Raw genomic sequence first — 27,504 nt, 5'->3', positions numbered from 1 at the left:
ATCTTACAAACTAAATTATATATCAGATGACAAATCAAATATGAGTTACATCTTACCAACAAATGTAAGTTTTGCCTTACTAACCAAATGTAAGTCACAGCTTACAAACCAAATGTTGATTGCAGCTGATGAACCAAATTTAAGTCATTGTTTAGAAACCAAATGTAAGTCACAGTTTACAAATCAAATGTAAATCACAGCTGACAAAACCTATGTGGTTTTTTTTCTGGTACAATGAATCACCTCTACCATAGGCAGTATCTTAATTTTCTATGGATTGATACGTAATTTGTTAATATTGCAGGATGCCTTATTATGGAACAAGCTTGGTGCTACCTTAGCCAATGGTAACAGGAGTGATGAAGCAGTGGAAGCTTACCATCATGCTTTACACATATCACCAGGGTTCATCAGATCTCGATATAACCTGGGTATAGCCTGTATCAACCTTGGAGCTCACAAGTATGTTTCTTTGGATTTGAAGATACAGTGAAATCTGTCTGAACTGAACCCTGAATGATACAAAAACCTGTCTAAAGTGAACCCTGAATGATCCGTAAACCTGTCTAGACCAGACACTTTATGAAGTTCTTTCACATCATTTAAAATTTATTTTGAACCTAGGAAAATTGAAGACTATATAAACAGTTTGTTTGTTTGTTTGTTTGTTTGTTTGTTTAACGTCCCAGCAGCAATATTTCAGCTATATTCAGACGATGAACAAGAAATTGATGATAAAATGAACATGAAATGATGATGAAATGAAAAAGGAATGGGACACAAGGACAATGGGGTTGACAAATTTTGATTGCCACTGGAAATAGGGAGAGGTGGATAGGGTCGGGCAATTTAGCCTCCTGTGGCGGAGCCCTATGGTTCCTACTCCGGGAGAATACCACAGTACGGTTCTTTAACGTGTGAGGAACGTGGCATCTTTCCCAACACGGTGCACCACTATGGTTTGCGGTCAGGTTTTCCGTATTATAGCCTGACAACCCCATCATGTAACACGCCAGGGGTACCCCATTCCACCACCTGGGGCACACATCCCAGTTGCTCTGTGGGCAGAGCGCCCTAGCCCCCGGCTAGGGTTCTGAGCACTATTTAGTCGCCTTTTACGACAAGCGTAGCACTGCTGCAGGCCTATTCTTTTAACACCCGGACTTGCACGGGTCCTATATAAACAGAACAAATTCAGCAATTCAGAAGGTTTCAGTGATTTTCCTATTTTTTAGAATACAGAGTTATGACGTTTAATATGACATTCTTAACAGCTCTTTATACCAAAGCTATGGTAAAAAAGTGATAAACACATGTCCAACATTTCGTGCAATTTATAGGCTGTGTCTGTTCAATAATATGAAGAAACTAGTCCTATTTGAATCCAAATAAATCACGGAAACTCCATTTTATCATTGTTTTACCATGGGCTGGCCATTTATGTTGTTATTTAACCCCTCTCCATAGCTCAGGGGGAACAATGTGACATAAATGGCCAGCTCCTGATAAAACAGTTATTAAAAGGAGTTTCTATGATTTATTCCTTAAGCTTCCATTCCCTTGATTTTTTTTTAAGCCAAATTTCAAAACACCCCAGTTATCCATTTGAGTTCAAAACTAGAAAAAAAACGCTTTTGCAGTTAATTTGTATTTTTTTTCAAAACACTAATATTTTGATAAATTTGTTCTTTAAAAGAATGTCAAACTTAAGACCTTTGAACCATCTATAATCAGACAGAATTACTGAACATTAACATAGTGCTGTTAGATGTGTATTGATATTATTTTTTAAAAAGTGCATGCATCTTTCAGATATACCATATACATAATAACTGCTGAACAGGAAAGATAAATTTTGTATTCCACTGGGAGAAAATACATGTATGATTTTGAGGGGTTAAAATTGTAAAAAATCTTGTTGATCTATAATTTCAGTACCTAGTCAAGATAATTACCAAGAAATAGGACCATTGTTTTATATGATGTTATGAATATATGTACTGCCAACTGTGGTCTCTAAAAATCTGTTTTGTCTTTTCAGAGAGGCTGTAGAACATTTCTTAACAGCTTTAAACATGCAAAGAAAAAGCCATGGGTTGAAAGATCCTCAATTAGTAATGTCAAAAAATATCTGGGGAACTATGAGAATGGCTGTCTCATTAATGGGACGTCCTGATTTATATGATGTCTGTGATAAAAATGATTTGGACAGTTTAAACAAAGAATTTCACATGGATTTATGATGCAAGGGGAACAGTAGAAAGGAGGATTCTGCAGCTACTCAAGAGCAAGTTGATCATCTTCCTGGTGTATTGAGTTTGATTTTTAAATAGACTCAGTCACTCTGGTGATACAAGGATATACATAATCAGGGCATCAATCTTCATCGACTTCTGTTATAAAATGATATTTGACCTTTTTTTTCATATTATGGAAAACATGTTTTGCAATGGAAGAGGAGATACGAAAACATTACACTATGAATTGCGATATTTTTGCTTTAATCATATCACGATACTTTTATGTGGCTTATAAAGGAAAAATCCTCCTCTGATGTCAAGGTTACACTGCAGTACATATATTTATTTCAACATTAGAATTTACTTGTTGAAGAATCAGCTGTTAGCTCTTATGTGTTCATATTACATCTAATTACCTGGTACTATGCAAAAAGTCATGCAACTGATTCAGGATAGAGAGAAGCTTCTTGATATTGTAAATTCTGAAATATTGCAATAGTCGTATTGTTGCAAAATCTTGATAGACAATATAAAATCACAATAATGGAAACTGTTGATTATACACTGTATTGATTTCTGGCACTGACCGTTCTAGCCCTGCCATCAATTCTAGATGAGATCCTTATTAAACACCATTGAATAGATGTTTTTAATTATCATGTTTTATCAACAGCCTTTCATGTTTAACTGGAGAGATTGTTCGTTGGATAAAAACTGTTTTTCCAGAATTTTATGGATGTGTGAAATTGGACCTTTCACTCACAATACAAATAAAAGTCTGAAGGATTTTATGTCAGGTTTGTGAGTAAATGGTCAGATTTTACACATCCATAAATTCTGGAAAAACAGTGTTTAACCCTTATAATTCCAATCACTAACTATCTGAAATATATTAATAGTTTTTTTTTTTTTTTTTGTAACTCTCATTCAGTGAAATTGACATCTGAAATATACATTGCAAATGGCGCCATTCAATGGACAACATGACAAGTTATCAGTTTCAATATTCAAAGTATTTACAGCCTACTAATAAGTATTTTCTTTCAAAATTATTGTTTTGAATATACAATGCTGAAAAAATGAATGGAATAAAGCAGATAATAATGTTTGAGCTTCTTAACTGCTGTATCGTTTGATCAAAGTGATGGCAGCCATTGTTGTTTATGATAAGTACATGGAATTTACACTGTTGTCAAAAATATCATCGTTGAGGTCATAAAAGCTGAACAAGCAATCATAATGCACGAAGAAGGCATATGCTAATTAGATTGGAATTATTATCAGGTGAAGGCCGTTATATTTAGTGCTATGCTATTGGTAAACAGTGAAAACACTGATTTGATATGTACATGTACATGGTTATTATGTTACTGCATGATTTGTTAATGAGATGATTTTGAATGAATGGTAGATAATAATAAATTATTTTTATATGATCTCTTGTGTTAGTTAATAATTGTAAAGATTTATATATAAATAGAAGATGTGGTATGATTGTCAATGAGACAGTCATTCAAAAAAAGCAAATCAACCAACATATACACGTTTACAGACCATAAATATGCTGTCTCAAATATTTTGTTTGGTTTGAGATGTTAAGTCTTCTTTTCCTCTTTCTATTTGTTGCACTTTTGCTATGAAAGAAGTGGGGCTTTATTTTATATTACTTGTTTGATGGCACAAAAAGCATATTATATGTACTATGTTGGGCAAATAAACTAGCCAATTAGGGCACCATTCGTATATGATTTGCATAATTATACATTACTACACCACCATATGCTGCTGATCGGTGCCGTCGAACCGTCAATTCTAGCTTCATACGAGATCAAAATGTACCTCTTAAATACTATATACGCGTACATGAGTTCTACGTGTGTTTGTACTTGACTGTATGAGAGTAGAAAGTTTACATTAAAAGATGATATATGATCGGTGAGCATTGAACTGGCCAATTTATTTATAACTATAAAGAATACATCCATATATAATACAGGAAAACTAGAACTATCTTATCAAACTCTCAGATCCTAATAGATGACTCGAATTAAACTGCTAAGTTGGATAGTCTTTTATAGAAAAAGAAAAATAACGTATGTTGTGAAGTGGCTCAAATAAAACGTAAATAAGAAAAATAGATTAGTGAACAATAGCTACATTTAAAAGGTAGAAAGGAACTACATACAAATAAAATATGAATAAAACGTAAAAATATTGAAAAACAATGAGCCGAAATTTTCGGCCTTACAGCCTTCGCCAGGGGCAAAAAGTAATGAGAAAACTGTCAATCTTTACCACAGAGACAAGGTGCCCCTTCAAAATTGATCTTCATAATTATGAAATATGCACCAATTTCAAGATGAAAATTTATAAAACGAAAAGCAGTTGAAAACCGGGTTTTAGTGACTGAATGATGCGGGTTTTGACATTCATTCCAAAGGGATGGGCAGTCCCAAGAAAGCTGATGATACGCTGTTGTAGGAACCGTTGTTTTTCGCCTGAACATGTATTCAACATGTTTAATATTTAGTAAAGGATTAACGGGATAAACAAAAATTTCTAGACTTAGCCCACTGTACTCTAAATAGACCTATAAATAAAAAAGGCACTTGTAAGCGAGACATTATGTCTGAATTGTGCGACTAATTTCATTCCAGTAATCTTTCTATAAAAGAATAGTATCGTTTTCTCTCTCACATTTTGATTTTTCAAGGCTAGACATTTGAATAAAACATTTGCATTATAGGATTTATCGAAAATGCAAAAACTGTCTGTCTTAGAGTCTTAGAAAAGGAAATTGTGTAATTACAGCTGAAAACAATGGGCCAAAACGTCCGGTTAAACTTTTTATCATTATTTTCAGCGGCTAATCAAGATTTATCCTCAGACGAGTTCAATTTCAAGTATAGGCATAACAAAACCAACCCAAACATTGCGTACCTATTGTCTAATAACATTTTCTGTATTACCACAAAAAATGTTCGCGACAGTTTTCGCTATTTTCGCGATTAAAGCTGTAGCGCGACAATAAGACTGCTTTGATTTTTTAGGACATTACAGTATAGATCGCGAATAAAAAACTGCACGAAAGTTAATTATCACAGAAATTGCGAAATAAAACAGCGCAAGAATTTTTCGGTTACAGTACGGTGAAAGAAAAACGAATACGGCATGTGCAGTTTGAAAATATGTAGATTGATACAAAGACTGACATGATGAAGGCAGCACAATTACAAACATAAAGCCAAACATTCAGACTCCACTTTTGTCCAGTGTGGGATACCATATAATATGATTGACATTTTTGTTTTACTACGATTTATAGACTGATTACAAAATGAGTCATAGGTTGTCTACTATTTCCAATTATACCAAACCAATTTATGGTTTTGATAATTTTTGAAACAAGTTTGGATATCATTTCGACATTTTATGTGACATTTTTAAACAGATCAAAATAATGTTTTAAAATCATATTTATTCTATATTTGATGTATTTGATACTGTTTACCAATCTACCGTGAAGAATGTTTCGATTTCTGGCCAAGTAATATTCTGTACATGGATTCCATCATTACAATTTTGAGTTAAGTACTGAAAAAGAAAGAATTGGTTGAAAGCTAATAAGATAGAATAAGTTAAGTACAGCTCTTCTTAAAACCAGACAGAGGCTTATAATAGGTGATTCATGCATTTTTTAATCCCAAATATATTTTTTATTGCAATTCCTTCTGTAGGCTCTGTAGAGACTGCATCAAATAACTGTAGTTTCCTGGATAGATTAAAACTTTTTAAAAAATTGGTTATACATGTATTCTACCACTGAAATAGTACGGGAAAATGTCTTGCCAGACTTTTTACACTATGACTAGTCAAAAAACATTTCAAGCAAAATGGAAGATCCCAAATATTTTTTAATTAGAAATCCCTCAAAAGGCCTCTTAGAAATTGTATTCAAAAACAAAAGTGCAAATGAAAATTGCCTACTGGAGATATTAACACTTAGATTTTGGTTATGGTCAACTACAGGAAAAATACAGGAAATCTTCCCGCCAAAATGTTTACACTATAATCAGTAAAACATTATACTCGGCGTCACATAAATAACATACTGTTAAAATTTGAATAAAAATATTTTCTTCGACTTTATTGACACCAACCGTCGTTTAAATTGTCTTAAATGACTTGCTCATTCGTTTAGCCAAACAGCTTCTCAAAAACAAGTCGCTTATTAGCTTAAATCATGCGTAACAAATCCTTACGGGAAAATCCCATACTAATATCCGCCATGTTGGTTTTTACGGGACGATTTGTTTACAAACGAAGTGCGTAAGTTCCCGTCGAACTCCGGTGACAATCGTCTGCTTGATCAACTTCTCGGTATTATACGTTGTTCGCGTAAAATAAATCCGAGATATCCGAAATAACGCCGAATTGCATTCTGGGTTCTTCGGTTTTTGGACAAACCATTTAAACGTAAACAACATCTCCTAGCAACCCGATCACTGTAAACATGGCCGACTTTTTACAATGTAAATATTGCCACCTAGAATTAAAATCTGACCGGAATTTAACGATTCAATGTTTAGGGAGAAGCCGTTTGGCTTAACGAATGAGCAAGTCATTTAAGACAATTTAAACGACGGTAGGTGTCAATAAAGTCGTAGAAAATATTTTTATTCAAATTTTAACAGTATGTTATTTATGTGACGCCGACTATAGTTCACAATAAGTTGCAGAACCAAGGACATGAACTTAGGAGGAGTTGTTTTTTGGACGTAACAAATGTATTTATTGATTATCTTAAGTTAATGACAAATCCACCGTCTGGTTTCTAGGCGAAACCATATTAAGTTCTGAAAGGATAAAATAAGTGCTAATAAGATAAATAAGGGTATGGTGGACACTTAAACAAGTTAAATACTGAAAAGATATGATAAGTTAAGTGCTAATACGATTTATTAAGTACTGAAACAACAGATCAAGTTAAGTACTAAAACTGAAACAATAAAATAAGTTAAAAGCTAATTAGATAGACCAAGTTAAGAACTGAAATGATAGAACAAGTTAAGAACTGAAATGATAGAACAAGTTAAGTACTGAATCTGAAATGACAGAATATGTAAAGCAGGAAATCGGCCAGGAATTATTCAAAAAGTGATACATAGTTGGAGAGTCTACATAGTATATATTATTATACATATGTAGTAAACAGAAATAAACTTAACATAACCCTTGGTCTTAGGAGAAAAAAAATCATATAGATGTACTATACAAAATTAAAGGAGATCCTAAAAAATATGTATGCGAAGATAGTACTTGCATTTTATGTTAAAATAGTCGATAACTCCCTTGATTTTCACAACTATTTTGACTAGTGTTTGTGGCTCAATTGTACAGTACCGACACTTTATAAATACGGGAAATTTAACTTAGGTTACAACCTTCTTTCAGCTAGTAAAAGTTTGCTCGAACTAAGTAATTATTTTTTTGATAAAAATAAAGGGACCAATTTTACAATTGAATGTACCTCATCCTTCATACTTATGAATGAACCTCATTCTTCATACTTCTGAAAGAAATCTCCTTCATTATAGTATGCATACCTCAAGCTTGTCTGATTCACATTTCAAAAACAATCCAGTTTTCAGAGTTGGAACATTATGATGAAACTGAGCAATTGCTGTAAAATCTTTGATCATTTTACAATCCTGGTCGACCAGCTGAAATGAGAAACGCATTTACAGTTAATTGTTTTCTCTATTGTCAAAAGCCTGCCATTAAGTTCGCGTCAAATTCACATCTTATCCTTAAGTAAAATGAAACTCCATGGGAGATTATAATATACGCGTTTTTAGAATGCGAACACAAGTGACCATGTTTTCATAAGCTTATTTTTTTATAATCTAGTATTGAGGAAAAAATACACAAACATAGTGAGACTTTCATATTTGATTAATCTGTTTTCAAAGTATTTTCAAACTTATAGACGGTCGACATAACGACGTGTTAAAAGGATACCATGTTTTTTTTTTCAAAAGGTATTACGACACACTTGGGTCAAATCACTCAATAGTTACTGTGAAAGTATTGTTCGTTGGATACTAATTTGCGTGGTTTTCATGGGTAGACCAAACCAAGAAATTTGGTTCCCATCGAAAAGGATATGTCTATTGATGTGTACACCGAAAACCTCATAACAACGAATTCAAGAATCCACGAACTTGTGTTTCTTCCCTAAAATTGGTATCCACAGTGCTTTCACAGTAACTTGTTTCGCAAGACATTAAAGCCACTGGTATGATTACAATTTTATGCGCGATAAATATGTCATGGTGTCATATTTCAAAGTGAACCCCCTCTCCCTGCATATTCATAGGAGGTACATAATGGCATCACGTGTTTAAGAACATGTTAAGGTTTTATTAAATTTTTGGATTGGATTGGAAAATGGCATTTTCAAGGTTGACGAAAGACAAATTCCTTATTTTGCTTCAGCAAACCCAAAAGTCATTTAGAAGAAAAAAAAACTATAATTAAAGGTGCATAATGGCGTCAGGTGATACAGAATTTATCAAATTCAATTCAACCGTTTCATGGATCGAGTTGAGGATTTTAACAGCAAACGGACGGATAAAAGGGCGAACTAATGAAATCCAAAAATACCAATCATATATAATGCAAAATTTGATATGCTGAACACGTGTTTCAAGGAGTAACCTCTAATCAGCAGCAAAATTATTAAATATATATTGGTAGAACTAAATCCAAAATTTAAACGTATACAATAAGTACTCAAAACCAAATCTATCGAAATAGGAACCCAAAGTCACCACCGCAAGATTCTACCATGTGCAATAAAAGCTGCGTAGCATAATCAATATATACCTCCATTATTGCAAGGAACATTAAACATAAAAAAGCTATAAATATATACCCTTGAACCGACTTTCCACGAGGAGACGCCTGGAGCTGGACAAAATTTGATTATTATACCATCCGAGTTAGACTTGTGATTAGAGCATTTCCTTGCAGTAGCATGCTCTGCTCTTTCCTTGAATGCAAAAGCTTTCAAGAGGTCAGCTGAATCGCAAGTTCTTTCGACAAAGACTAAAATATATAAAACAATTGTAACATTTACCGTGATTTAAAACGAAAATTAATTTAACTGATTGTGATTTAACGCCCTGATATTCCACGCAAATCAGGATGAAAATGTTCGTCTTATCGGACAGACCTGCTGTTCGACAAGCGGAGTCAGTTTTTTATAGTTTTTTATATGCTCAAAGAAGCAATATTCCGCTAGTAATCTTGTCACTCCATTCTGTCTCCAAACCATCCAGGCGTTACTCTGTCTCGTATATGGCGCCTGCTTACTTGAGATGCTTTGATCTCCGAGTTTAAAGTCTGGCACCACTCGGTCGATAATAGAAAACTCGATCTTCGACACTAGAGGTGAACACGCCTTTCAGAAACAACGAGGCAGTTTTGAAGGTTTTTTTCCAATCAGAGAAGCAAAGGTGCGTTCAAATCATTTAAAAAAACAAGAGGTCTAGATCGCCAATCATAATCCAGAGATTGAAGCTTTCCCTTAACGCTTTAGTTCGTAAAATGTAAGCCGAAAACTTTTTAAACATTTTCTTAATGACAGGGACGAAGTCCAGAAATGGAAAACAGACACACAACAAAGAATATAAAATAAACAAAAGAAATACATACAAAGTGACAAAAATAAATGAGCAACTCGGACTCCACTAAAAACCGGGAGCACGGACCAAGTGTACCTGTAGGGCAAGTGCCCTCTGCTTTTCTAGAAACATCCAGCGAGTTGCTCATAAAAAGTCAAGTCAAAGGAAAATGAAAGAGAAAAGGTAAACTATGACACAGTGAACAAATCAGTTTTCATACTGCAAATGGATACACCGTAACGGTCCCGGATTTCGTGATGACAACTATAAGACTCAGGTAGTGATGACTTCAAACACAACCCTGTTCCATAAGCCTAGTCGAAAGAAGTCTAACACGATACAAAAAGTCTGTGTAGTAACGGCAGGTTTTGGCATAACGTATGAGTTGGGATAGGAAAACTCCATACGCAGGTGTTGAAGGGATGTTGCCACAGATGAAAGGAGAGTTGACAATACGGAATGAAAATTCATCGCGTTTGTGAAATAGTTTTTCATTACCATCGATCTCTATATGTAGGTCAAGATACTAGACTGACTTCACAGTGTCTGTAGTATCGTTTATCTCAAGTTCTTTAAGGTAGATGCGATGTATCAAATCCCCGAAATTAGGATTGTTTAACGATAATACGTTATCTATATAGCGAAAACTGAGATTAAAGTATCTAGCTAAACGATATTCTTTCTTTCGGATCAGATCAGCTATAAAGTCAGCCTCATAAGAGTGAAGGAATAGGTCAGCAAGTATAAGAACACAATTTTTTCCTATTGGAATGTCGACCATTTGTTGAAAAACGCGTCTACCACACTGGACAAATATGTTATCGATAAAAAATTCCAGCATTTTGAAAACATCTTCTTTGGTATATATGGAAGATGATTTGGAATTATTTTTTACAAGGTATGAGGAATCTCTACCAAGAACTACATATTTGTATCTAGGTGTACCGTCAAAGAACATGAATTGTAAACATACAGGCAGATAGAAACAAAGGCAAATGAGCAACCGGACTCTATCGAAAATTTGCAATTGGAGCATGGTTCTAGGTCCACCGGTAAATGTAAGGTAAGCGTCCCTGCTTTTCTAATAAAAACCGCCATTTTTTTCATTAAATGTAACGTCATAATATAGTAGAGAATTTTGTCGAAAATCATCCTGTTTATAATTCAGATGGCGTCATATCTAAAATTAAATAAGATAATACATTATGTCAGTAATAAATATTTCCTCTAACCGATGTTTTTATTTTAGCTTAGAAATACTGGTATATCTTACCAGTTGTGCCAGTTCCACCAAAATCTGGCGGGAACAGTGTTTCGCCTGGTCCAAGGGTCACGGACTGTAAATTACCATCTAAAAGAAAGGATTAATGACGTTTTTAGCCTACAAATTTGTCGATCTATCGGTACTTTGTTCTTTTATCTGTTTCCTATGATAAACCTGTTTAACTTTAAGACTCTAAAAAAGTCTTTGTTGTACTTATTATTGATGGTTTGCTTAAACTTGAATCAAATATGATTACGGATGTAACTACTTTTCTGATTGGCTGACTTCCTTAGTTAACCGTCTAATATACGTAATATTACTATGTTGTTGTGACGTCAACTAATATTGTCTCCTCGTTTAATTTTGAAATGTAAATTAAAATATAATAAATGACTAACAAACGTTTTGTCTTTCATTTGAAATAATGTCAATGCACGCGAGTATTTTTTTACGCCTATTTTTCTATAAACCAAAATATTGAAATATTTCCTTTTTTGAATGAATTATGCTATACGTATAACACTACTGCACAACAGAAACAACTGTCTGTACCATAGTCTAATTCTTAATGTTAAATTTCTTTATATCATTGATAATGACTGACAAATGGACTGATATTGACTGACAAAGGTACATTAAAATATGAATGAGCAGGTCATTTCGCAGGCAATCAGGCATTTGTGGACTGTTTTAAACTTTTTTGCGTTTATTCAAACATTTTTGTACCGTTTAAACTTAATTTTTATTTTAGTTTTTGTTTTTGACTGAATCAACATAGGTTGCGTAAAAACAGATGTTTTAGGACCGGCTTTGGGTTTAATCAGTTAAATTTGAACTGACATACTTGTTTTCTTTTCCGAAGATGCAAATTGCAGAAGCTCAGTTTTTTATTCAGACTTTTAAGACTCCTTTTGTATTCCGTTTTATTCCTTTTACAGTATTAATTCCACTTGGAATTAAAGATATAAATGGTTTTAATTATGCCAATAGAGTAACATATTTTTTGACACCAGGTATTGTAGACATTATTAAAGTAACTCATAGGATACCAGTATAACAACGAAATGTTTTGTGACCAAATAATACGAGGAAAAGTTCATAATTTTTTATCCTGAATGCGACTAAAAGGGTTGAACATTTCAATTATATATTAGGTTTTGTGTTGGTTATTTGTAAAATATGGGGCAAATGACCAAATGATAGGATTACACCCTTTTTGAAATTTCCTGGATTGACAATTAACTTTTAAAAATTTCTCGAACTTGCCCCTGGTTTTATTTATATTTCCAAATTGCAACTACGGTAATACATCAAGCAGTGATTAAGATACCCCATCTTCATCATTATATATATTTTGCAACAGTGTGTTCAAGTGTCTCATTCGACCTTTTTAAGTGTACTTTTCTTATCTTCTTACAAACAATAATCGTGTCCGTCGTCGCCACTGGATAGAGAGAGAAAGAGAGATAAAGAGTGACTTTTAGACGCATACTTCCCCATAATTAGTAAATATCAAAAACAAATTTAGGAAGTACATACATGTACCAAATCATCTCTGGTTTTAACAGATTTTCTCCCGATTGATAAAGAGTACAAGCTTTTGCTTGGAGTAAACAGTTACACGGTGTTGTTCATATCACACACGTGTCTACTACATCCTGTATATATTATGTATGCATTATTTCACAGGAGGTTCATATCCACATATCATGGATCGGTCGGTATTATAATGTAACACTGCAAATAATTGTCCCCTTGAAATAAGACAAATAAGGTGACAACCAACTTACCATTCTACATTGAAGAGAAGTGGAAGATTTAAATGATTTATTCTAATTAGAATATGCATTTTCACAATTCTAACTGTCTAAATATTAATTCACACACATAGAATAAAATTGATTGACATTGTGTAAAATCCGATATATTTATTTACTATATCTAAAATATTTATTTACTATAACTAAAAATAACAAAATGGTTTGAGTCAAAATATTTATTCATTTGTTCTTTTTGAATCTGTGCATCCAGTGTATGCTGAAATTTTATGTATTGGAAAAGGGGGGTTGAGGCTAGACTGATAGTTTTCTACTGTTTGTACAGTAATGTCATTTTGTTTATTTTACACCCATTCACCTCTGAAAATAAACATACCTATTGTTGTAGGAGCAGCAGTTGTTGTGACTAAAATTTTTAAAAAGGCAAATAATTGTTCTAACGCATGCTATAATAGATATAAAATAACACAAAAATTTTTGTCAAATGGTTTAACGTAGAACTGCTAAAATTAATTAATTTATTGCATGTATTGGTTTTGCAAGATTGCTGTATAACAATGTGAATTTGTAAGATTTGTTTTGCATGTACAAATTACATGTACCATGAAACATCTAATAGATTAATCATAAAAATCATGAATGTGACGGTCGCTGCTGGGTAAACCTGGACATTCTTACATGTATCTTTCAGGAGCATCCGATGTCACTCTTGTTTTTGTTTTTTGTTTTGTTTTTTTTTTGTGCCAGGTCATATTGCTAGTGCTTGTTTTTTGTTTTCAGTATATTCGATTTTACATGTTCTATTTTATTCGGTTTGATTCATTGTATATGTTTCAAGTCATTTACTTGGATTTTGATGTTTCTTTATTGTCCCATTATTACCGCTTCGATATTGTATTGTCGATATTCATAACATAAAGGACTAAAATACAACCTTAAAACTTGTACTGATAATTGAAGACTCAAGACGTTACGGAACATTTAAAAGCAAGCGATATTTTTTTTTGTGCAAATTAAAGATGAACTGCATATGTATCTATTCACAATATAGGTTTGATATCAGTTAAACCGAGCTACATCTGACTAATACATGTATAGGAATTGTCGGTCTGTTAGTCTGTAACTATCAGTGATACTTTTTTTTGTAGGATTTAGATTCGTTAATTGTAACATAGTCCACATGAAATGGTGCACAGTTGTTGTAAAACATTGGAAGTCTGTATATTCGACAAATATGTTCGACAAGACATTAAAGAGTAATCAAGGGAACCAAGGTTATAGCGGTAATCAAACGAATGTAATCCAGGGACAAAGACCAGACATGGAAAACAGACATACACAACAAAGGACATAAAGTAACTAAAATCATACATACAAAGTAACACAAATAAATGAACAACTCGGACTCCACTAAAAACTGGGAGTATGGACCAGGTGCACCGGTAAGGTAAGCGTCCTCTGCTTTTCTAGAAATACCCGCCGAGTTGCTCATAAAAAGTCAAGTCCGGGGTAGACAAACGAGGAAAGGAAAACTATGACCCGTTGAATGAATCAGTTTTCATGGTGCTGATGGATACACCATAACAATCCACGAGTTCATGATGACGACCATAAAACTTTTGTAGTGATGCCTTCAATCTTGTAGCAACATAACTCTGTTCCAGAAGCCTATTTGTTAGAGTTCTAGCACGATACAAAAAGTCTGCGTAGTTTCGGCAAGCTCTGGCATAACGTATGAGTTGTGATATGATTACTCCATACGCAGGAGCCGAAGGGATGTTGCCACAGATGAAAGAAAAGTTGACAATTCTGAATGAAAAGTCATCACGTTTGTCGTAAAGTTTGGTCAATAGTTTTCCTTTACCATCGATTTCTAAGTGTAGGTCAAAATATGAGGCTGACTTCACAGTGTCTGTAGTATCTTTTATCTCAAGTTCATTTGGGTAGATTCGATGTATCAAATCCCCGAAATTAGGATTGTTTAAAGATAATACGTCATCTATATAGCGGAAACTGAGATTGAATGATCTAGCCAAACAATATTCTTTCTTTCTGATCAGATCAGCTATAAAGTCAGCCTCATAAGAGAGAAAGGAATAGGTCAACTAGTAAAGGAGCACAATTTGTTCCCATTAAAACAATTAGGTGTTTCATGTAATTGCAGTAAATATATATGTCTACCATTTTTCGTATTAATTACATTAATCCTACTTTAAGTATTAAGTATCAGGAAAAATAGGAAAAAAATCAGAAAAATAAATGTCAAAAACCCACCAATCTGACAATGTAATTTCAAGCTAGGACGCCTGTCCTATTAGATAAGATCATTATATTCTGGATTTGCTAATAACAGTTTCAATAGATTGTTTTTGAAAAAGTTATCTGCCCCTGAAATGTGCGTTTGCAGGGTATTGCAATGAAGCTATAACTACATTTACCAAAGGGATATAGATAATTCTGTCTTTTTCCCCTTGATTCTGACGGTGGGTGTAAATTGTCAAATAATTTCAAAAAATTCATACCATGTGTCACCGACTGCCTGATTCTTACAGAGACTGACACTTAGTTAACTTACCATGTTCACAGTTGAGACCAATGTAACCATCTCTACAGACACATATGTATTCCATATCGTCCGAAAAACAATGTCCGTTATGCTTACATGGATGGTTTGAACAACCTATGTACAAAAAGACAAATATGCAAAAACATAAAAAACAAATATACTTATGCAAAATGCGAAACAAAATATCAACGGATATAGCTGGAATAACATTGACGGCTGACAACCATTGATAGGTTGCCACTTACCTTCAAAAATGGACCCAGAGCACTGTTGTAGTTGATACTGACAATATCTTATGGGATATTGTGTATGAAATTGAAAGTAACTATTATTCTGCTTATCGGTAATCTAACAATAATTGTACTTTTTATCAATTTTGTGTATTTTTTATTAGCAAGAATCTAGTAGTGCAACTACAAACTGTTAGTGCATTACGTCATTCAATATCTCCCAGTGTCGGAAATCTTTAAATATCTTGCCATATACGATAGACAAATATAGGTCGACAAAGTTAAACAAAAAAAGTGCATATCTTGAGTACTGCAAGTGAAAGTGGCACCTTGATCAATTGACCTTTCTACAACAATAACGCAAATCGAGTTTTGAAGCTAACAAAAAGATATGGGTTTGATTGAGAAAAAAGTACATTTGGATCAACAGATAAATTATAATTTGCCTTTCATTGAAGAAACCTGCCATGTAGCGGGCAGAACTTGACCTATAGACAACGAACTAAATAGCCTCCACAACAGTTAAACAAATAATTATTCATAAATTTTATTTTAGGAGTCCGATTGATAAAAATTCCATTTTAAATTCTAGACATTTCAAATTGTTTCCTTACATTTTTTACTAAAAACCAAAAAACAAACAAACAAACAAACTTACCATTTATGATCGGTGCTACAGTAGTATTTTTTAAACCTACAAAACCAAATATGTATATTAAAAAGTTTTATTAGTTTAATACCAGCCCATGTGAGAATCAGAGAGAGGGTTGGCATATCTTTCATTCATATAACATATCTGTATGATTACAGACAGAATTTTTCCTTTTTTAGACTTAACGGATCATGATCCAATTGGACTTTCCTGAATTCCGGTGCCCCGGAAAAAAATTATACGTTAAAGCGAATATTAAACGTGAAGTGTGGAGTTTACTTATCACCTGATGAATCCGGACATCTCATGATTAATACTAGATGAATGCAAACTTTTCTTATTCATAGGTCTTCATTATTCAAAACTGTCAAAACCTATAAAAGTATTAGCATTTTTTTATTCGAACTGTAAACAATTTTTTTCTCGCTAATTTCGCGAGGAAGAAAAAATTCACCAAAAATAAGTCCCCTACAGAATTAATGTTAGACAGTGTCATTTACAAAAAAAACACGTATAGTGCAGTGGACGGCTTAGGATTTTTCGAACTTTAATGGGCCTAGAGAGTATACGGCTACATTATATGTCAATGGGAAGATACATCAATGAAGTCTTTGAATATCTAGCTAAAAAGTGGCAATGGTTTCTGCTATTTTGCAATAATTAGAGTAGGGATCAAAGATCAGTCGAACCCAATACACTTTGATAAGTAATTTATGTGAAATCGTTCATTATAGGTGTCGGAAAACAAGTAAAGATCACATGTATAGAATTTCAAAAATGTTAAAAAGAACTTTTCCGACAAAAGTTGACAATTTAATGACAGAACAAGATTGCCTCGAAAAATGGTGGCGTTTTAGTGCATTTTCAATGATTAAGAGATAATAAGACATTGTAGAATATTGCAGTGTGTATCCAAATGTTCTTTACTGAATAACAAATGAAATAAACACAACATTCTCGATTCGATCTGCAACATGAGCTTTACCAAATGAGTTTGAAGTTGCCAATTTTCACATATTTTAACTACTTATTATACTAAAATTGTAAAATTCGAAACCAATTCTCGGACAACTTGTTCTGTTACCGAACTTTTGGTACAACAAAAAATCCTAAAAACCAAAGCGCTTTGTAATTTCTGGTCGCAGCACAAATGGTAGTGCAATTGTATTGCTTTCCGGTTTTGTCTTGACATTGCCATTTTGACTTTCCTTTGTCTTTTCCTTATTGCTGTTGCCTGGGGTGTTTGCCTTATTTTGCTGTTGTCTGGGGTGTTTGTCTGATTGCTGTTGCCTAGGGTGTTTGCCTTATTGCAAATGATTATGGTAATTTTGTTGTTGTTGCCCTTTATTTGATATCCCAAAACACGAAGTTAAGGAGGTAGACCTAGGGTAAGGGACATAACTCATGAAATCAGTGATATGTTTGTATCGCATTCAATTCCACTAATAAAAGTCTTTCAATCTTTCATTTGAAACGGAATGAAATCAGTCCATGTTACTTTGATGCTTACATGAGACTGTTGTAAATGGTGAATACAAACGTTCCAAAGATTTTTAAGAGTTGTGTCCCTTACCCTAGGTCTACCTCCTTAAATATTTGCAAAAATAGTTTGAAGTATGATTATCCTGTTACGTACTTGTCTCACAATGTTGACCCGTGTAATCAATCGGACAAAAACATCTATACCCAGTTAATTCCTTTCCACAGATTCCTCTTACACAAGGACTGTACGAACATACTGTAAATCACAAAATATATGAGGTTTCAACAGCTCGAGCAAAACTCATAGCGGAAAGTGCCACTTTAGTTAATAAATAATATCTATAAATCGTATTTTATATCATGTAATTTGTTGAATAGAATGATTTAGCCCTAGTGTGAATTGTGTTTGACGAGACCTCGTGGCTGGGAGCAGCATAATCGTTGCTAGATTATTACCGAAAGGTACTCACTCCCATTATGACATGTACCGATGGCAGAGTAGGACATACTTACCAATCCAGAGCACCTGATTTTACCTGGTTTTTAGCATATTGCTAGTGCTTTAGCTTTTTGTGTAATGTCTTGTATTCCTTATCTTCAGTTTTTATTTTATTTGTTTCGCTTGTGTATGTAGGTAGTCTTTGATTCCTGTGTTCACGTTTATGCTATGTCTGTTGATTTTGATTTATTTGAATTATCCCACTCCAGACGCTTCCGTATTTCTTTGTTGATATTTATGTACATCATATCAAAATTATGCGCAAATAAATTAGGAAATAAATCACGGAAAATCCATTTTATCATCACTGCCATTTACGTCGCATTGTTTTACCCCGATCGATATCGAGGGATTAAATGACGACATAACTGGCAAGCCCGTGCACGTGGTAAAGCAATGAAAAAATATAGCTTCAATGATTTATTTCTATCCTTAATCGGACCTGTTTCTTCATATTTTTTAATAGACGCAGCCTAATTATTGCGCACAATATGTTGGTCATGCGTTTATCACTTTTTTGCCATGGCTGAATTTAAAAAAAACTTTGAATCACGTCATATTAAAATTGATAATTTAATTCAAAGTTATTCTAATACTAATAATCTTAGGTAAATAAAGGTAACAAAAACACACGAGTTCGCCCATCACACCGACTTATACATAAACACGAATACCAAAAACAATGAAAAACCATAAAACAAACGACATGTCTTCTTTCCATACTACATTATATAAGTAAAACAAAATAAAAGTAACCTAGTGTTAGTAATTACGATTGAGAAAATATCAAAACATGCATATATTGATAAGAAACAAGAAATTAAGACATCAAATATATGATAGCACAAATTCAGATAAAAGTACATGACATCTCACTAAAATATATAGCGTTATGCAGCTGAAAGGAAATTTAAATGACGTATTTGTCCTCTGTGTTTGCGATTCGTGATATGGAACGGCTGTTTCATGAGCATGACGCACCGAAACTGAAGCGCACACATTTGGTTTATTAGTTAACTATGCATTGAGAAACAACTTTGATTGTCAATGATACTACCAAAGACAAACTACCATTAAACTGAGTGCAACTATTCTTTACTTACTATCGAATGGTTTAGCTACAGTAAAAAAAAGAGAATTCAATAATAACTAGATTTAATTGTTACGCACAACGCCCCTTACTCCTCCATTGCCACAGGAACATTTAAACTAATTTTTTTACGTCTTCATTATTATTATTTTTCTTTTTCAATTTCTAAAAACAATTGTTTCGCTTTTCGACCGATGCCATCATGGAATGGCATATTTTAAAAAAATTTCAATATATCCGTTTGAAAGTATTTGTGGTATATTATTTTTGAAACTAACTATAAACTTGCTACAACTTTGACCCCATTTATTAAGATTATTTCAACTTTGTACACCCCAATACGAAAACAAACGTCATCTGACGTTGCATGCCTGCAAATGGTGCCCTTTAATTGTACCAAGTTTGGTTTCATTCGATTTGATCTTTTCTTACCACACTCAAAGACAATTATAGGCTACACGGAAGAATATGAAAAAGAAACAAAAACAGTATCTCCCCATAATTCGTAAAAGACATAAACAAACAGTTACATTGTACCTTGTTGTATTATTTTTATAATACTAAAAGCACCAAAACAGTTGTATATAAGACATATTTGTTTTGTAATCAAAATAACTAATTTAGTCTGTTTCAAGTGGGTATATTGCAGAGAGAACTCTGTCATAAAATTCATATTTTTGTTAATGGAAAGAAAAAAAATCGTTGGTTCCTATTTTTAGTAATTAAATAATTTTTGTTTTTACAAATGACAAAAAAATGACATAAAAAGGAATTATATGAACACATTTTTTGTTTTTAATTGTAATGAAGCAATGGAGCTTTTACAGTGTACTCACTTATACACTTAGATAGAATCAATGAAAATTGAGTCCGGTATCTAGTGTTTCTAAAATTGAAATATTGGTGTTTGCTCATCGAGCAACCATCATGACAATGTTCTTATAGTTTATTTGGACTTCTTTTGTATCCAATATGTTTTTTCACCTCTAGAATGTGGAGTTTCCAGAGACTGTGGTTGCCACTGATGTTAGGTTTTACTTACTGGTTGTAGCCACAGTTGTTGTCACTGGGACTGAAAAATAAACTGTCTCGTAAAGTTTGTTTTAACTGATTCACAAATATTGAACATTAGTGTATGCAGTAAGTATAATATACAAGCTTCACATATAATAAAACAAAACAAGTTTTGAATTGAGATTTCCCTACCATCAATCATACTACATATTTCATGTTTAAACATTTTCAGTACTACGAGTTTCAATCTTGTTTCTAGTTTTGTAGTTTTCTCTCAGTGATGTCGCATTATAAGAAATATAATATCATTAACGTCACCATTAAGAAGGGGGGTCAATTTTTTCCATCCGGATGAATCTTGACCAACTTTGTACATGTACACCCGTTTCGTGTTCCTGGTATTTTGAAATTTCAAGGTGCTTACATGAAGTATTTTTCTACCGTTAGTTTTCGTTGTGTGTTTTCTTATGTTATGTCTGTGTATTTTATACTAAACGATTTCAGCGTTTTGCTTTTTTTTGTTTGTTTGTTTGTTTGTTTTTTGGGGTTTTTTTTGTTTTTTGTTTGTTTTTTTTGTTTTTTTTTTTTTTTGTTTTGTTTTGTTCTTTTTTTAAAATGTGCTGTAGAAATACTTACTTTCACAGTTTCGACCGGTAAAGTTCGGTGGACAGTGACAATAATAGCTACTAAGCTCGTGGAGACAACGACCGCCATTGCGGCAATGGGTTCTTGAACAAACTAAGATATTCACGTAAAAGTTAGATATATAACAACAAAAAACTCATTTACTACTGCAACTTCTCTTTTATTTTATAAGGTTGATATTTCCAATTTACATTTCATTTTGATTCAAAAATCTTGAAAACCATGAATTAGAAATAAGTCATTATTTTTAACAAATACATGCTTAAAAAGTTGCACATATTCGTTTGACATTTTGGTAAACATTTTTATTCTCCCAATATTGCAAAATGTTTACAACTAATACATGTAGTTGAAATCATTTTATTTTTTTTTTAAGTATGTACATTTTAATATTTACAGATTTTAAATGAAACTACAAAATCTTGCTTTATAGTTTAGACAGTCCATTTTCGTTTGATTCTATATATGAATAAAAGATGTTAGGTGAAGTAACGGAAAAATGCATTAGAGGAATACATGATGGTCCCTATCATATGTGTATGCTTAAATTCAAAGCGAATTTCACGCATATAAATTAAAATATACTAAATAGCAAGATTTGAATTTTTTTCTGAAACAATAATTAGACATAGATATGAAGATATCATGCAAAATTCATCTTCTTGAAAATACTGAAATATTTGTAACTAGTAGTCCTCTACATTTGAAATCATCCAGGATGTTAATCTAGAATTGCTACCCATTTTTCTAAATAAGGATTCAGCCATTTCAATAAGACCGGGTTATGTGTCATAGTTTGTATTTAATGTCTCCTGGTGCCGATATCACCTCTAAACGTAAATGCTCCTTTCACCCTCCTTCTCGCTTTTATGACCCTTTCATATATATCCTATATTAAGTACACGTATTAAACATTGTCACAGTGTGCAATATGGTGAGTTCGATGGCACAATTGGTTCGTATTTTTTCTATTCTAAGTGTAAGGAAATATTTCGTAAGTTTGTTAATTTTTGAAACCATTGATTTAAGTATGTTCTCTAAGCTTCAACCGGGTGTAACTTTGTGTTGAGAATTAAAAAATGTAGTTTGACAAATTTACGAGGACTCTTCATAGCTTGAACTTATAGTTACTCACTGTCAACGTCTGAAAAAAAATACAACATAAACCTGAATAAACAAACTATCCAAGATTCTAAACTAAACTAAGATTTTAAGTAAAATAAAACATTGGTCAAAAACTAGACAGTCAATATTAAATTTGTGCATTAAATTCTAAAAAAAAAACATAATTTATATAATGAGAAAATGATCCAGGGAACTGGGGTTGTAGCGGTAATCAAAAGAATATAATCTAGGGACAAAGACCAGACATGGACAACAGACATACACAACAAAGAACATGAAGTAACAAAAGCAAATGAGCAACTCGGACTCCACTAAAAACTGGGAGCATGGACCAGGTAGGATAAGCGTCCCGTGCTTTTCTAGAAACACCTGCTGAGATAATCATAATAAGTCAAGTAGACGAAAGAGGAAAGGAAAACTATGACACGTTGGTATTCAAACACAATAAACCACATGTTATATTATTTATCTTACCCAAGAAAAACTAGTATTAAATAGGCCATTTTTGGACTATTTTCAAGTACTATATAAACCTGCAAGTGGTATTTTGTTTTAAAATTTGGAGCTCTTATAACTAATGCAAAATTTGCTGCGAAAGTAATAAAAATTTCCAAATTTCACAAAAGTTTGTGTATGATAAATTTGCATATACATAAACTTACTTTCACAATTGTTCCCAGAATACGGATACGAGCACTCACAGTAATAGCCCTTCGAATCTTCAAAGCAATGGCCTCCGTGTCTACATGGATGATTACCACATGCTGCCGATACGAAAATAAACTTATTTTATCAGCACGAATTTCAAATTTCGAAATGACAGAGGGCCACAACTCATGTACAACTAGACAGATCCAGAAATTTATATATTTCCCATCAAAAACATTAGGGGTGAATTCAGGCTATAAATTGATCATTGCCACCCATGATTAACAACACTTTAAAAAATTGGGTTATAACCCCAGCAACCACTGGAACCGTCATACTCCATTTATTTGGATTACATTTATAAATCCAAAATAAAAAAGAGATCGTTACGAAATAACAATTTGCTTTACATCCAAACTTATTTGGCAATGGTATAATATGATACACTGTTGAAGGACATTATGATAAAAACAAAAGATAATTAGGAAATGGTATAAGCATGTAAAGACTATTTTCTATGAACGAATATGTATGTTTTTGTTCCGTTGTGTCTGTTGAAGCAAAACTTTTAGTCTCAAGCAGATTATGTATGATAATCTACAGACAAAAAAATCATAAAAAGTGAACGCGTTCAAAGCAGCATATGTTATTCCTAACCTATTTTTATAATGAAATCGTTTCTCAACATCTTACTTGTGACTGAATCAAGCCCAAAATAGTATGCTGAATATATTGATGACTAATTGAAAAAAATATATTTGAATCATGCATTAGGCGTCGAATGCAAAGTATGACTTTTAATCGTGAGTACCCTCAGATCATATGACCGCGTCTTAAGTTAACACTCATTTCCAGGTAACTTACCTCCTGAAGAAGAGCTTACTGAAACTCGATCTACAACGAAAACGCTTTCAATTGAAATTTTAACATGTAATTTGTTTTGTCCCTTGAAATAAAACTAGGATTACTCGAAAGGTAGTCTAGAAATTTGGAGTTTGTCGTAATGATGTATTCGGTATAAGTCAGTCTTAGTCAGTTTTTTTTTCTGGTAAATACCGAAATGTGTAACCCGTATCCGTACCTGCAACAACTTTTCGTGGTACCCAAAATACTCTTTTGCCGATTTCTACCCTACCGTAGTACGGTATTCAAACTTCAAAATTCAAAATCCGACGTATCTTTTTTGAAATAATATCAAATCTTTGAAACCGTTATCCAAAGTCTTAAAATGAAGTTTTAACCTCTAAATGCGTTCAGAAAAACGTAAAATTTGGATTGTGAAGTGAGGAATATTCAATTATTAGTTTGGTACGGTAAACTCCGTTACACATTTCGGGACTTTTGAAAACATAAAATCGGCTGAATTTGAAAATATCATAAATGTTTTTAACTACTTTTAACTTCAGAAAAGATATACATCTCTTCAATTCCTCAATTTTATTATTAATGCCCCCAACTCTCTTTCAATGCTTTATTGCTGATGCAGTGAAGCCACAAATGTATGATTCAAAACCACAAAAAAGACTAATAAATGCATGAAAAACTGGTGCACTCCGAAATGTATAATCCGTACCCGTACCAAATTACCCGTTCCCAAATCACTATATCACTGATTTTTCTATAATTATAGGAATTTTATACTGAAACTTTGTCCTAAAGTTTAATAGATAGAAAACTTAACTAAATTTTCATATCTTTTTTTTTATATTTTATAACAATATTTCGGTCGTACTATTTAGTACACGGATGATAGATAGATAAAATTGATCAGTTTATAACAGAAATAATAACGACGTATTTGTTCATTATTGTTGGTGACCGTATATGAAACAATGGTTCGATGAAATTTTCGATTGGATCAAGGGCAAAAAAGCATCATAATGAAGAAAACGTAGGAATATCGATCTGCCATAAGTGGGAGAAAAGCAGTCTACCAAACACGGTTGTATATGAAAGAATTATCAAAAAGGCAACATATGAAAATCAATTTCAAATGCAACACAAACAACTCAATGAAACATGAGAAATGTTTGAAATGGTGTTTCTAGTTTTTGTTTTGTTGTTATTTTATACATGCGTTGAACTTTTCGAGCAGAAACTACACTAATCATTTGATGGCACGCAGCAATTCTTTGCCTTGTCAACCAACGATTTACCATAATCTTTACCTAGCCGAAAAGAATATTGCATGACGGTTTAGTCTAACAGCTTACATTCACAACTTGTTCCATTGTAACCAGTAGGGCATGCGCAGTAATGGCGTGTGTCGTCATGGTAACAATGTCCCCCATTCAAGCAGGTCCTTGACTGGCATACTATGGAATAATGAATTGAAATATTTAGTCAAAGGTTATTATTTTTGTCAATTATTAAAACAATTTGTTTTATTACGTGTTCAGTTATGTTTCAATATTTTGCATTTAATAATTTGTCTGTCATTATTAAACTCTTATTTCCGTACTTTTTTCACATGGCTTTCACTTGAATTTAGCACATAACTATTTAGACATAATTCACGTAAAGATCATATGGCTCGAGCCATTACATGGATTTCGCATCGACTTTTCATGAATTTTATTTTCAGTTCATGTGAATTCGTGTAAAGACAAAACAACCCATACTAAACAAAAAAAAAAAAACTACAACAAACAAACAAACAATCAACATAAAAAATAGACAACACCAAATGTAAGAAACACCAATAATTCATATCATACTCACAGAGTGTAGCTGAAATAAATGTAAAATATATTAAAATATAGTTTGGACCATGTTTTCTATTTGTTTAAACTATAAGTTTATCTATATACTTCACACAAATGACTAACATGTATTATTTATCTGAAGTTTAAAACATATTATCGACACAAAATGTGCACGAAGGATTCAGAGTACTCGTCTACAGAGGAAAAATTGATTGCAATATATGTTTACAAGAAATCCTGAAAACATATGTTTATCATATGTTTTCACATATCTAGAACCCCATAAAAAGACGTTTCTTACTAATGAACCAATTCATGGAAATCACTTAAATAAAAATTAAAGGGGGTTTGTTTGTTTCCAAAGGGATTTAACATATAAAAAGAACTAGAGATTTTCGAAAACATATGAGTTCATGAATTTTGAATACTGCAAAAACGTACTTTTACCATACCGGTCCTAAACATATCTTTCCATTTGTTCTAAAACATATAAAAACATATGTTGAAATTTTTCCTTTGCAAGCAAATCCTTTGTGATGCATTTTACAATTGCGAATTTTAGTTTACCTTGAGATTATTGCATCCATTGAGCATTACTCTTTGTAATTTCAGAGTAAAATGTGATTTAAATTATGTTCAATCTTCAGAAGATTGACAAAATATAAAAGGTGGTAATGGCGATTCAAATCATATACAGAAAGTAATGTCTCCAATAAATTTCGTTGAACGAATTTGAATTGCAACTTTAATTCCAAGTTTTCCTATGAAAGTGACTACACATTATTGTCATGACATGCTGTTCAAATAAATACTCCCCCAAAAAATAACAAACAAATAAACACACACACAAAAAAAAACATCTAAATTAAAAAAAAACCCAAAAACCACGTAGAATGGGGCCTTTAAGTATTGCAATTACCTCCCTATCGTACTGTCTCAATACCATATGTATATCGTTGCAATTATTTCTGAATGTATATAATTTGATTCCGTGATAAAAATATTTTGCAAAATATGAGGATAAACAAGTGCATTTTAATAACGCAAAGTATAACTATAGGGATCTGCCTATTTAGTTGGTCATATAATTCACCGTGTAATGAAGGTGTGAACTATGTTTCGTTTTGGTCAATGTAAATAATAAAACGCAGATCAAAAATTCAAATGAAATAAGGGAAAAGTTTTTCAATCTTCATATAAATACGACAATGTTTGAGCAAAAAAAATATAAAAAAATATTCCAAGGATAAAATAACACAAAAGAATACATAAAATAACAAAAAAGTCAATGAGCGATACGAACTCTCCTCTAAACAGGGATCATAGACTAGGTGCAAAGGCATAATACACGGTAGGCGTCATCTGCTTTTCTGGAAACATCCACCGAGTTGCTATCATAAAATGTTAAACATTGTTATAGCAAAATACGATGCACTCGACAAATTTCACAACAGAACCAGCCATTACGGAACCCCTGGCATATTACACCGATGCCCTACCAACTGAGCTAAAAGAGTAATCACTAACGATGTGCGGTCTTTGAATCAATCGTCTACTAGTGATAGGAAGCCACCGCTACAAAAGCGATTACAGTCAAAGCGAAATCAGAATATTACAATTCAAATGATTTCATTATACGTATTTTATTATCCAGTATTTTATCAAAAACTTATTGCTGTAGTGATAGGGCAAATTTACTCACAACTAATAAAAGTCCGAGAGACTTTGTGATGTGTTTGTGAGTAACAGGGTTCGGTGTCTTCACCAATACACACCTACACAAAGGTGTTCAATCATCTTCTACTTTTTTGTTATTTGAATTTAAAGACAATAAATTTCATTTCCCAACTTGTTACCTCTATTAATTGTTAAGTTTGT

The 27,504-nt window shown here is 32.8% G+C and overlaps 2 protein-coding genes across 7 annotated transcripts in view; one reads left to right on the top strand and one right to left on the bottom strand.

Moving 5' to 3' along the window:
• LOC148601058 (peroxisomal targeting signal 1 receptor-like) overlaps positions 1–3,676 on the top strand; it is a 28,812-nt gene extending 25,136 nt beyond the window's left edge. For 4 of the 6 annotated variants that reach the window (XM_088556631.1, XM_088556629.1, XM_088556626.1 and 1 more), the window contains 2 exons: positions 305–462; positions 2,042–2,384. In XM_088556631.1, coding sequence (XP_088412757.1) covers positions 305–462; positions 2,042–2,243 — 360 coding nt within the window. In that variant the 3' untranslated portion in view covers positions 2,244–2,384. Of the gene's footprint in view, positions 1–304; positions 463–2,041 lie in introns of all 6 variants that reach the window. The other 2 variants (XM_088556632.1, XM_088556628.1) reach the window with 1 other exon arrangement.
• Positions 3,677–5,698: 2,022 nt separating this feature from the next.
• LOC148601057 (uncharacterized) lies at positions 5,699–26,572 on the bottom strand. Its single transcript, XM_088556346.1, has 16 exons — positions 26,546–26,572; positions 26,079–26,106; positions 25,135–25,236; positions 23,786–23,815; positions 22,936–23,037; positions 21,140–21,241; positions 20,532–20,561; positions 19,503–19,517; positions 18,055–18,156; positions 16,425–16,460; positions 15,546–15,650; positions 13,347–13,376; positions 11,202–11,279; positions 9,178–9,350; positions 7,847–7,963; positions 5,699–5,834 (listed from the first exon to the last, which is right to left on the bottom strand). The coding sequence occupies exons 1-16, from the start codon at positions 26,570–26,572 to the stop codon at positions 5,748–5,750; spliced, it is 1,164 nt and encodes a 387-aa protein (XP_088412472.1). The 3' UTR covers positions 5,699–5,747.
• Positions 26,573–27,504: the final 932 nt, after the last annotated feature.

The sequence above is a fragment of the Perna viridis genome, chromosome 12 (genome assembly GCF_037379345.1).
Source record: "Perna viridis isolate PV_CMFRI_1.1 ecotype Kerala chromosome 12, ASM3737934v1, whole genome shotgun sequence".
NCBI classification, from domain to species: Eukaryota; Metazoa; Mollusca; class Bivalvia; order Mytilida; family Mytilidae; genus Perna; species Perna viridis.
Note: the sequence above shows the minus strand (reverse complement) of the source record. Positions and strands in the feature narration are given on the sequence as shown.